This window comes from Carcharhinus amblyrhynchos, chromosome 3 (assembly GCF_965287045.1).
Source record: "Carcharhinus amblyrhynchos chromosome 3, sCarAmb.v2.hapA, whole genome shotgun sequence".
In the NCBI taxonomy this organism is placed as follows: domain Eukaryota; kingdom Metazoa; phylum Chordata; class Chondrichthyes; order Carcharhiniformes; family Carcharhinidae; genus Carcharhinus; species Carcharhinus amblyrhynchos.
Genome location: NC_137326.1, coordinates 120,905,942 through 120,918,476, shown reverse-complemented (window position 1 = coordinate 120,918,476; position 12,535 = coordinate 120,905,942). Strand labels below are relative to the sequence as shown.

The following is a 12,535-nucleotide window of genomic DNA, read 5'->3' as shown; positions in this document are numbered from 1 at the left end:
GCCAATACACCTAACCAGCACATCTTTCAGACTATGGGAGGAAACCGGAGCACCCGGAGGAAACATGCGTAGACACAGGGGAATGTGCAGACTCTGCACAGACAATGACCCAAACTGTGAATTGAACCCAGGTCCTGGGTACTATGAGGCAGCAATACTAACTGTGCCACCCCGTATTTTGCTCTTCTAATAATACTGGAAATTCATGTATGGCAGCTTAAAAATACCCGTTTTTTGTTCGTCCCTGGTTTTCAAATAGCTGGATTTGAGATACTGCAGTTGTGTATGCATGCTGGAGAGCAGGAGCAGAGCTAAATAATCCCATAACCAATGGACTAAAGTTATGTAGTCCTGTCATCCAGCTGCAAATGGTGTTGACAACTAAACAACCAATAAGAGCAGGAGGCTCCACAAAACATCCCCATCTTCAACAATGGCAGAGTCCAGCATATGAGTACAATAAACAAGCCTGAAGCTTTCTGAATTATCTTCAGTTGGAAATATTGAATGGAATTTCCATCTTGGCCTCCTCCTGAGGCTCACATCACCACAGATGTGAGTTTTCAGTCAATTTGTTTCATTATATGCAATGTCAACAAATAGCCGAGTGCACAGAATATAGAATATGCTATGGACCCCAACAACATCGCGGTTCTAATATTGATCAGCTGTGCTCCAGAACTAACTGTGTCTTTAGCTAAATTGTTCAAGTACAGCTACAATACTGGAATTTAACTTAAGAAGTTAACTAATGTCCTTTCCACAAAAAACAGGGTAAATCTAATTCTTCCAATGATCAGCCTACTCTCCATCCTCATCAACGTAATGGAAGGTGTTACTGACAGCATTATCAAGTGTCACTTACTTGTAAATAACCTGCTCACCGATGCTCAGTTTGTGTTCTGTCAGAGCTCATTACAGCCTTAGTCCAAACAAAAGGACGAAAGAGCTAAATTCCAGAGGTGAGAGGGATGACCCTTGATATCAGTGCAGAATCTGACCATGTGTGTCATGAAAGTAAAATTGAAGTAATTGGAGATTAGGGAGAAAGCTTTCCACTGACTTGTGCCATAATTAGTACAATGGTTGTAGTTGTTGGAGGCCAATCATCTCTGTCTTGGAATGTAGCTCCAGAGTTCCTCAGGGCGATGTCCTAGGGTTAACCAAAGTCAGCTACATCATCAAGATCTTCCCTACATCATCAGGTCAGAAGTCAGAATGTTTGCTGATGATTGCAGTGTTTCATTCCTTTCCTCAGGAACTAAAGCAGCCAATAACCACAAGCCGCAAGAACTGAGTAACATCCGGTCTTGGGCTAATAAGTGAAAAGTAACATTTGCATTTCAGAAGTGTCAGGCAATGGCTATTCCAACAAGGATGAATCTACTTATCTCTCCTCAACATTCAATGATGTTGCCATCCTCAGATCTCCCACCATCAACTTCCTGAATCTCGCCATTGATCAGAATCTTTACTGGACATAAATACTTTGGCTACAAAATCAGGTGAAGCTGGATATCGATACAGTGCATGCCTTGCTTCCAGACTTCCCCATGCCTGCCCACCATCTACAAGGCAGACTGAGGAATCAGGTAGAATACCCCCCACTTATCTGAATGGGTACAGCTCCAACATAAATCAAGAAATCATAGAATCATAAAATCCCTATAGTGCAGGAGACCATTCAGCCCATTGAATCTACACTGACAACAATCTCACTCAGGCACTCTCCCCGTAATCCTGCTAATCCCCCTGACACTGAATGACAATTTAACATGGCCAATCCACCTAACCTGCACATCTTTGGTCTGTGGGAGGAGATCAGAGCACGCAGAGGAAACTAATGCCAACATGAGGCGAACATGCAGACTCCACACAGACAGTGACCCAAGGGAGGAACTGAACCTGGATCCCTAGAGCTGTGAGGCCGCAGTGCCAACCACTGTGCCACTGCACCGCCCTTCAGGACTAATCAATCCTCTTGCTTGGCAGCACACCAACCGCCATAAACATTAATTCCTTGGTACACAGTGGCCATGATGTGGAGATGCCGGTGTTGGACTGGGGTAAGCACAGTAAGAAGTTCACAACACCAACTAAAAGTCCAACAGGTTTATTTGATAGCAAAAGCTACTAGCTTTTGGAGCGCGGCCCCCTCGTCAGGTGAGTGGGAGTTCTATTCACAAACAGGGCATATAAAGGCACAAACTCAATTTGCAAAATAATGGTCTTTAAGGTAATCAAGTCTTAAAGGTACAGACAATGTGAGTGGAGAGAGCATTAAGTACAGGTTGAAGAGATGTGTACTGTCTCCAGCCAGGACAGTTAGTGAGATTTTGCAAGCCCAGGCAATTTGTGGGGTTACAGATGGTGTGACATGAACCCAAGATCCCGGTTGAGGCCATCCTCATGTGTGTGGAACTTGACTATCAGTCTCTGCTCAGCGGCTCTGCATGTGTGTCGTGAAGGCCACCTTGGAGAATGCTTACCCGAAGATCAGAGGCCAAATGCCCGTGACCGCTGAAGTGTTCCCTAACAGGAAGATTGTCGAGCGGTGTTCATTCATCTGTTGTCATAGCATCTGCATGGTCTCACCAATGTACCATGCCTCAGGACATCCTTTTCTGCAGCATATCAAGTAGACAACATTGGCCGAGTTGCAAAAGTATGTACCGTGTACCTGGTGGATGGTGTTCTCACATGAGATAATGGCATCCATGTCGATGATCCGGCACATCTTGCAGAAGTTGCTGTGGCAGGGTTGTGTGGTGTTGTGGTCACTGTTCTCCTGAAGGCTGGTAGTTTGCTGCGGACAATGGTCTGTTTGAGGTCATGCTGTTGTTTGAAGGCAAGAAGTGGGGGTGTGGGGATGGCCTTGGCGAGATGTTCGTCTTCATCAATGACATGTTGAAGTCAAGATGTTGTAGCTTCTCTGCTCTGGGGAAGTACTGGATGACAAAGGGTACTCTGTTCACCGTGTCCCGTGTTTGTCTTCTGAGGAGGCTGGTGTGGTTTTTCGCTGTGGCATGTTGGAATACACATCTCTTTAACCTGTGCTTAACCCTCTCTCCACTCACATTGTCTGCATCTTTAAGACTCGATTACCTGTAAAGACTTGCATTCCAACCATTATTTTGTAAATTGAGTTTGTGTCTTTGTATGCCCTGTTTGTGAATATAACTCCCACTCACCTGACGAAGGGGCAGCGCTCTGAAAGCCTGTGGCTTTTGCTACCAAAGAAACCTGTCGGACTTTTAGCTGGCGTTGAGACTTCTTAATGTGTTTACACAGTGGCAGCAGTGTGTGCCATCGACAAATGTAACTGCAGACTTCCTCCACAGCACTGCCCCAGCAGGACAAGATCAAAAAACATGCGTTGGAAACATCACCACCTGCAAGTTTCCTTCCGAGTCACATATCTTGCTGAGTTGGAACGATATCACCAGATGTTCCGTCATCCTTGCTGCCTCTACAATCCCACCACTCTCCCACCCAGCAGCAATACTAGTGCCCCCACAACCACGAGGACTGCAGCCCAGCACCACCTCCTCAAGGGAGACAACAGATTGGAGCGATGCCCACATACGGAGGATGAACTGGCGAAACTTTAAAAGTACCGTGTGCAGGTTCTCAGAAGTAAGGATCCTCTCCGCAGCAGAGGACAGTCTTCTCCACATGTAATTGTAGACGGGCAGTCAACAGCAGATTATAGCTCTCTTGTCAGCACAGTATTAATGAAGTGTGACCACGGCAGGCTGGGTCACCGCAGGCTGCCCACACGCTTTACGGACGGACGGCGATATTCGTTTTCCTGTCGTAATTTAGTTACCCACCCCCCCAAGTAAAACAAACCAGCAGTCCAACGTTCCTAGATAAGGAACAGATAAAGACACTCACCGCCTCTGTCAGGGTCGCGATGCACAGGAGCAGCAAGAGACAACTGAGGACTGGCATCGGGCTGGGCATTTTCCAGAGAGCACCTCTCACCGCGTTACCATCGCGGGTGTGGGCAAACCAGATGAATGTTGTCTTCTCCTCGGGCCACACCTCATGAACACATGGGGCTCCACCTCCCATCTCCGACCTGGTTTCATTTACCGGCGGAAGCGCGATAGACTGGGAGAGCTTCTCCGCGGGCTGAGCAAGCGGGGAGCTTTCTTCCAAAAAGAACAGGGACACCACCCCCCTCCCTCGCCCCCCCCTCCCCTCCCGCTTGTCGCGGCTGCTCTCCTTTCCACACCAGTCGTCAATTGGATCCAGTTCTTTGCCCCCTCCCACAGTCGCAGGTGGAGAATGGCGGCGGGGGGACTGGAGTGTGAGTCTTGCAGCCTGGAATTGGAGACGGGTCACTGTCAGATTCACCGCTAGATCCGGTAAGTTGCCCCTCGCAAGGCTGGTTAAGGTCCGATCTTGTCAAGTGTTTTAGTCCACCAGTCTCCCGCTCGCCACCCAGTAAACCAGAGGGCAAGAGGGAGAGACACCGACAACTTTGACAGGAGCTGGGGACTGAGGGAGAATCGCACAGTGTGTAGCAGGAGACCATTCGGCCCATTCCGACGGTGCCAGCTCTTTGCCAGAGCGGTTCAATGAATTCCGCTCTCTTCACCCTTTCTCTGCATGAATCCAGCCCTCCCCCCCCCCGCTCCCCTTCCCGAAGGGTACGTGTCTAGAAGAATATTGGCTTCTTCCACTCTTTCCCCGGGGCAATGTATTCCACACCCCTACCACACACTGGCGCGATTTTAACAACTTTCCTTCTTGTCAGGTTTTTTTTCCTCCCCTCTCCAAGAAAGTTTCTGATTTGCATTTTCTTTAGGGAGAGATTCGCCTGCAAGGATAGAATTCCTCCTTGCGGGGGTTTTTATTTTATTCCTTCCCCAACAAAGTTTCTGTTTCACGTTTTCTTCCACCTGCGAGAGCAGAAGCTCTGGAAATTGTCCACTTATTGGGAAATCATGATCTTTCTGTCACAAGAGAGCTTGATACTCTAGGTCCTATTTTCTGCGCCATGCGTACTCTTCTGTGAACGGATTTTCTTGTTGATATAAAGAATGAGAATTGATTATCTTTGGGGGATGATTTTAGTTTCCTGTCACTTATTTGTTTTGAAGGTGCTGGGCAAACTCTCGGAGAGTTCTTTGTCATCGGGAATACCAGCCACTCGTGAATGGCGCCAAAGGGAATCTTCCACAGATGTCCACCCCGGATTGTCCCCTTCAGCCCTCTGGGGTAGGGAGAGAGACATTTACTTGTTTCTTAACGCGCTAAAACTGTTTTGATACCACTTCCTTATTCGGCATCAGCACGCTTAGAGTTCAGCGAGTGGACTGATCACTATTATTTCTTTTCCTCCTCCGGCCAGGTTACTGTTGCTCCAATTCCTCTGGTTCTGGGTAACTCATGCGGTAAGTGAGCGACATAAACAAGCCGGGCTCCAGCTCATGTGTGACAACACATAACGGGGCTGAGGTGATTAATAACGATTTAAGACTAAATCACATCCCGTGTAAAGTATCCACACAGGTCTAATCTGATTTGCAATTCGCTCTCTGAGAATGAACCTTTTGTTGTTTACTTTTTTTTAAATTCAACCCTGTCAGAAAGAGAAACGAAATAATCTGGATATTAAATCTACCACCCCTGATCTAAATCATCCAAAACTTTGCTACCCTTATAGTAACTTGCACCAAGCTCCATTCGCCCACCAGGCCTGTAGTCCCTGACTTACACTGGCTGGCTCACTTTCCAGAAACCTGCTTTCTTTTTTCAAATTCTCATTCTTGTTTTTCAAATCCTCTCAAGTCTCCCTATCTTCATAATCTCTTCCAGCCTGACAAATCTGAAATCTCTGTACTTCTCCAGTGGTGGTCCCAGATTGGGATTTCCATTTTGAGACATGGGGCACGACCTTAGTGGCTCGTCGCACTGGTCGATCGGTATGGCAGGCCAGTAAGATAGGGCAAGCGACGGAAAATTGGGTTCATGTCTGGTTTTTCACCTCTGCCGATTGTACCAGCATTAGTTTGCTGGTGGAATCAGCTTTGTGCCTGAGGCTGATTTCAATGTTAATGATATAACTTAAGTATCATTAGTGAGTTCTGGATGCTATCGGGATCCAGAGACCATTGAAGCCCCCAGGTGGTTGGAGGCAAGGCCTGGCACTGCCCGCCTGCACCTTGGCACTGCCTGCCTGGCACCCTGGCAGTGCCAGGGACAATTCTAAGGAAGTGGGGCCTGAGAATGGGTGGAGCCATGCTGGGGGGAGACAAGGGGGAATCCGTGGAAATGAGGGAAGGGGGAACTCTGCAGATGATGTTGATTGTTTGAGAGGGTGGGAGGAGCTCTACACGGCAGCATTTGGGGGTGAGGGGACACGATGTCCTGGGGGGAGACCGGCACTGAGACTGATTGGCGATAGGTCCCAATGTCTGGGGAAGTTGGGGGGGGGGGGGCGGAAGGTGACTGGGGATCTACTAGTGCACTGCATAATGTCTGCACAATGGTGCCCCAAGAACTCTGCAACTGGCTTGTTCAACACGATTAAGCTCGATCCACTCCCTTCCTGGTGAGAATCACATGACAGCTCCTGATTTGCACAGAGTGCTGAAAAATCACAGTCCTTATTCTTTTTCTTGCCCATTCAACATTTAGAATTTTTTGGGAGGAAACACTGCCTGTGGGAGCAAAAGTAGGCCATTCAGCCCATCAAGTAGCCATGTCTTCAGCTGCCTGGGTCTTAAGTTCTGGAATCTCCTTTCTTAGACCTTGCCACTCAGCTACTTATTTCTCCTCCTTCAAATAATGGCATGAAACCTATCTCTTTGACCACATTTTTAGTCAACCGTCCTAGTCTTTTTAGATAGTAGGTGTCAAACTCGATTTGAAAATCCCCCCCCTGAAGTGCCTTGGTGCTTTTTTACTACATTAAAGGCACTATATCAATGCACCTTATTGATATTTTTCCTCCTGACTGACAAAAAGTTGTTGGAACTCAATATTGACAATTTCTGACATGTTTCCATTATCATTGTGGAAGTTGATAGCCACAGAATTATGGTGAGTGCCCAATGTGAATGTGAAGGTGAAACAGTAGAGTGAGTTTAAAGAAGTTATAACGTATTCTAACCATGTTCTTGGCATGTCATCTCAGTTCAGCTCATAAATATTGTTTCTACAGATAGCATTTTTTTATTAGAAATTTTGCGAAGTTTCTCAGTTGCTTCATAGATGCACTTGAGTTTTGTATCCAGTTCCACATACTTGTACTTTGGCCTTCAGCAGAATTTTCATGTTGCCCAAAAACCTGGTTCCCAGGCACATGGCATACTGGCCTGAGGGTGTGTGATTATGCGCTGCTGCCCACAAACTGGAATAAATAGTCCCATTGTTCTGTGGGTGTCTTGGGAGAGAAGGCTGCTAAGAGAGTAAACCCTGACAAAAAATCCAGAGTGCAGTACTGTATCTGATAGTCTGCCATCTTCAGGCCACTCCAGTCACAGAGCTGGTACCTAACAGTACTGGTTTCATTACTGGATAAAGGATTAGTTAGCTAACAGGAAGCAGTGATTAGACATAAATGGGTCATTTTCAGGTTATCAGGATATCATGAATGAAATGCCACAGGGGCCTTAATTATTTACAATCTATATCAATGATTTGGATGAAGGGACCACATGTGTAGTTGCTAAATTTGCTGATGTCACAAAGCTAGGATTAAAAGCCAGGTGAGAGGGACATATACTGTTAAGTGAGTGATCCTGAATTTGGCAGATGTGGGAAATCAAGAACTTGTCCATTTTGATAGGAAGAATAGAAAAGTGATACATTATTTAAATGGAGAAATAATACAGAACTCTACAGAGGAATCTGGGTATCCTGGGCCATGAATCAAAAAAGTTTAGTTTGCAACTGATTATGAAGGCAAATATCATTTATTGCAAAGGGAATGGAATATAAAAATAGAAAGGTTATGCTTAATTTGTTCAGGGCACTTGCAAGGCCACGTCTGGAGTACTATGCACAGTTTTATGAAAGGATATAATTTTGTTAGAAGCAGTTCTGAGAAGGTTCACCCAACTGATTCCTGGGAGGAGAGGGTTATCTTATGAGGAAAAATTGGACAGGTTGGGTCTGTATCCTTTTGAGTTTTGAGAATGTGAGGTGATTTTATTGAAGCATTTAAAATCCTGAGAGAGCTTGACATAATGGATGCTGAAAGGATATTTCCCCTTGTTTAGAGAGCAGCATTAGGGAACACAATTTACAAAATAAGAAATCTTCACTTTTAGATGGAGATTAAGCAAAATTCTTTTTCTCAGAAATCTTACAACACCAGGTTAAAGTCCAACAGGTTTATTTGGATTGTGAGCTTTCGGATAGAGGATTGGTTGTCTAATAGGAGGCAGAGAGTTGGTATCAATGGGTGCTATTCTGATTGGCGGTTGGTAACTAGTGAAGTGCCGCAGGGGTCAGTGCTGGGGCCTCAGCTATTTACCATTTATATAGATGATCTGGGGTGGGGGCTGAGTGTAGGGTGTCGAAATTTGCTGATGACACAAAGATGAGTGGAAAAGCAAATTGTGCGGGGGGTGTGGAAAGTCTGCAGAGGGATCTGGATAGGCTGAGTGAGTGGGCGAGGAACTGGCAGATGGAGTACAATGTTAGCAAGTGTGAGGTTATCCACTTTGGCAGGAATAATAGTAGGAGGGATTTCTATTTAAAGGGCGAAAAGCTGCAGCATGCTACAGTGCGAGGGACCTGGGGGTCCTTGTGCATGAGTCGCAAAAACCCAGTCTGCAGGTGCAGCAGGTGGTCAAGAAGGCGAATGGGATGCTGGCCTTTATAGCGAGGGGGATAGAATATAAAAGCAACTGTACAGGGCACTGGTGAGGCCGCAGCTGGAGTACTGTGTGCAGTTTTGGTTGCCGCACTTGTGCAAGGATATTTTGGCCTTGGTGGGAGTGCAGCGGAGGTTCACTAGGCTGATACCGGAGATGAGGGGGTTGGACTATGAAGAGAGACTAAATAGACTGGGTCTGTACTCGTTCGAGTTTAGAAGGATGAGGGGGGATCTTATAGAAACGTATAAGATAATGAAGGGGATGGATAGGGTAGAGGTAGAGAGATTCTTCCCGCTCAGAAAGGACAACAGGGGTAGAGGGCACAGCCTCAAGATAAGGGGGGGGCGCAGTTTAGAACGGAGTTGAGGAGGAGCTTCTTCACTCAAAGGGTGGTGAGTCTCTGGAATTCTCTGCCTGTTTAAGTGGTGGAGGCTACCTTGCTAAATATATTTAAGACACAGATAGATAGGTTTTTGGTAGGCAAGGGGATTAAGGGTGATGGGGAGAAAGCGGGAAAATGGAACTGATCCACTTCAGATCAGCTATGATCTTATTGAATGGCGGGGCAGGCTCGAAGGGCTAGATGGCCTACTCCTGCTCCTATTTCTTATGTTCTTATTATGTTCTTATGAGCGCTGCTCCTTCCTCGGGTGAATTCTTTTTCTCACAAAGTTGTGGGTCCATAGAGTTGATGGAATCCCTATAGCGCAGAAGGAGGCCATTCAGCCCATCAAGTCTGCATGGACTCTTGAAAAGGTATCTTGCCTATGCTTACCCCTCTGCCCTATACCCATGACCCTGTGCATTTACCATGGCTGATCCACATAACTTACACATCTTTGGAGGAGGAAACCGGAACACCCAAAGGAAAACCAGCCAGACACATGTAAACTTTACACAGTCAGCCAAAGCCAGAATCGTACCCAGGTCCCTGGCGCTGTGATGCAACAGTGCCAAACACTGTGACACCATGCCAGGTCTGTGGAACTCTCTTCCCAGAGGGTAGAAGAAGAAGGGTTATTGAATATTTTTAAGGCACAAGTAGATAGACTCTTGACTAGCAAGGGAATGAAAGGGTATTGGAGTAGGAAGGATAATGGCCTTGAGACCATAATTGGATCAGCTATGACACTGAATGGCAGAGCAGGCAGGAGTCAAATTGCCTACTCCTGCTCCTAATTTGGCCAATGCCACTTAGCAATGCTGATGGGGGGGGCGTGATGAGGAGGAGACAGGAAAGATGCTTGGGCAAATCAGGATCTTTATACTATTTGCCCCAGCCTGCACCCTGGAGAGGACAGTCCAGCTTCATAGCTTATGTTGGCTCAACACAGAAGCAACGGTTAACAGTTATAATCTTGTGCTTCATAATGACCTCTATAATCACAACAGACAATATTCAATCCAGAAGTGACATATATTATGGGCAAAGTCCATTGTCTCCTGAGACAATGTAAGATTGCTTATGAACCTTGTAGAAAAGTACTGAAATTTATGTAGAACTTCTACAGAATTTTTTTAAGTTTGTATTTGTAATATCTGTCCTGGATTTTCTCTGTTGATATTTCAGGGTGCAGCATTTTGATTGGTCACTGTATATATGGTCTGTTGTCTCTTCAATGTTGCGCATAGATACTGGAGTTTGTGCATATTGCTTTCAAATGTACTACTCTTTACTTCTATATTTAGGGTTTTCTGTATCTCTATTTAGAATAGAACACACATAAATATCTATGACTTGCACTTAGTGTCTCTGTGTAATGCTCGTTAATAGCCTGTGTCCACACTTTCGCTGAATTGTTTTTGTGAATTACAATTGTATTTAGGGCTTGCGCAGAAAGTTTCCTTGATGGTTTCCTAAAAAAAACACTTTTGATTTCCCAGAACTGAATTTTGTGTCAGTGTATAATTGAATGAAACCATCCTCTATCTGCATTTGGGATTTGTACAGAAATCCTTTTTGATGCCACTAACTTAGTTATGTTTGTGTTCATATACAGTTTCTTTTGGATATCTCAGAGCTAGATTAGGGATTTGAATAGCATTAGTCAGGGGTGTCCTACACCGATAATTTGTGGTGTGTAGAATTTCTACTTATTGTTATGGAATTGCATTTAAGATTTGTTTAGAAATGCTGCGTTTGATAAGGTCCCCCATGCAAGACTTCTTGAGAAGGTGAGAGGGCATGGGATCCAAGGGCCTTTGGCCTTGTGGATCCAGAACTGGCTTGCCTGCAGAAGGCAGAGAGTGGTTGTGGTTGGGGCTTTTTCTGAATGGAGGTCAGTCACCAGCGGAGTGCCTCAAGGATCTGTTCTGGGACCCTTGTTGTTTGTCATTTTCATAAATGACCTGGATGAGGAAGTGGAGGGATGGGTAAGTAAGTTCGCTGATGACACGAAGGTCGGTGGTGTTGTGGATGGTCTGGAAGGATGGCAAAAGTTGCAGCAGGACATAGATAGGATGCAGGACTGGGCGGAGAAGTGGCAGATGGACTTCAATGCGGATAAATGTGTAGTCGTCCGTTTTGGCAGAACCAACGGGATGAACGAGTACACTATCAAGGGTAGAAGTCTGAGTAGTGTTGAAGAGCAGAAGGATCTTGGGGTCCGGGTCCACAGGACTCTTAAATCGGCCTCGCAGGTGGAGGAGGTGGTCAAGAAGGCGTATGGTGTACTGGCCTTCATTAATCGAGGGATTGAGTTTAGGAGTCGGGAGGTAATGCTGCAACTTTATAAGACCCTTGTCAGGCCTCATTTAGAGTATTGTGCGCAGTTCTGGTCGCCTCACTATAGGAAAGATGTAGAAGCTATTGAGAGGGTACAGAGGAGATTTACAAGGATGTTGCCTGGACTGGGAGGCATGCCTTATGAAGTTAGGTTGAGGGAGCTGGGACTCTTTTCCCTGGAGAGACGAAGGTTGAGAGGCGACCTGATAGAAGTTTACAAAATGTTGAGAGGAATAGATAGGGTGGACTCTCAGAGGCTATTTCCCCGGGTTGAAATGGTCGCTACGAGAGGACACAGATTTAAGGTGCGGGGAGGGAAGTTCAGAAGTGATGTTCGGGGTAAGTTTTTCACTCAGAGGGTGGTGAGTGAATGGAATCGGCTGCCGTCAGTGGTGGTGGAGGCAAACTCGCTGGGGTCTTTTAAAAGACTTCTGGATGAGTATATGGGGTTTAATGAGATTGAGGGTTATAGATAGGTCTGTAGGTTGGTAGGTGTTGATGTGATCGGCGCAACTCGTGGGTTGAAGGGCCTGTTTGTGCTGTAGTGTTCTATGTTCTATGTTCTATGTGTCCTTATCTGAAGTTGCGTATATTTTTTGGATAATCTATTTGGCATTTCTACTCTTAACTCCACCCCAAAATGGTGCCAGCATGTGCTAAAGATAGATGAAGAACAATTTCCCCATTTTTCTCTCTTTCTCCATGTGCTAGATTATGGTTGCACAGGCACCAGCAACTCTCCAATACTGGTGTGAGCCCAAGTAGTAGGGACTGCCAGCAAGCTATTCGTGGAAGGTAAAATACCTAAGCACTTAGCCCTGTCCTCAGCTGTTTGTGATACACATAATCAGGAGCCAAAAATATAAGATAGTCAATAATAAATCCAGGAAGGGCTTCAGGGGAAAATGTTTGAGACATGGATACATTTAATGAGAGCTAGGTAAGTGCATGATAGAGAAGGGAATAGACA

General features: G+C 45.8%; 2 protein-coding genes across 2 annotated transcripts in view; one reads left to right on the top strand and one right to left on the bottom strand.

Moving 5' to 3' along the window:
- LOC145341260 (uncharacterized) overlaps positions 1–4,123 on the bottom strand; it is a 217,210-nt gene extending 213,087 nt beyond the window's left edge. The window contains exon 1 of the mRNA XM_080186186.1: positions 3,898–4,123. Coding sequence (XP_080042312.1) covers positions 3,898–4,077 — 180 coding nt within the window. The 5' untranslated portion in view covers positions 4,078–4,123. The remainder of the gene's footprint in view (positions 1–3,897) is intronic.
- Positions 4,124–4,221: 98 nt separating this feature from the next.
- Positions 4,222–12,535, top strand: part of LOC145341258 (uncharacterized) — a 183,085-nt gene continuing 174,771 nt past the window's right edge. The window contains exons 1-3 of the mRNA XM_080186185.1: positions 4,222–4,373; positions 5,112–5,229; positions 5,363–5,405. Of these exons, the coding sequence (XP_080042311.1) occupies positions 5,168–5,229; positions 5,363–5,405 (105 nt within the window). The 5' untranslated portion in view covers positions 4,222–4,373; positions 5,112–5,167. The remainder of the gene's footprint in view (positions 4,374–5,111; positions 5,230–5,362; positions 5,406–12,535) is intronic.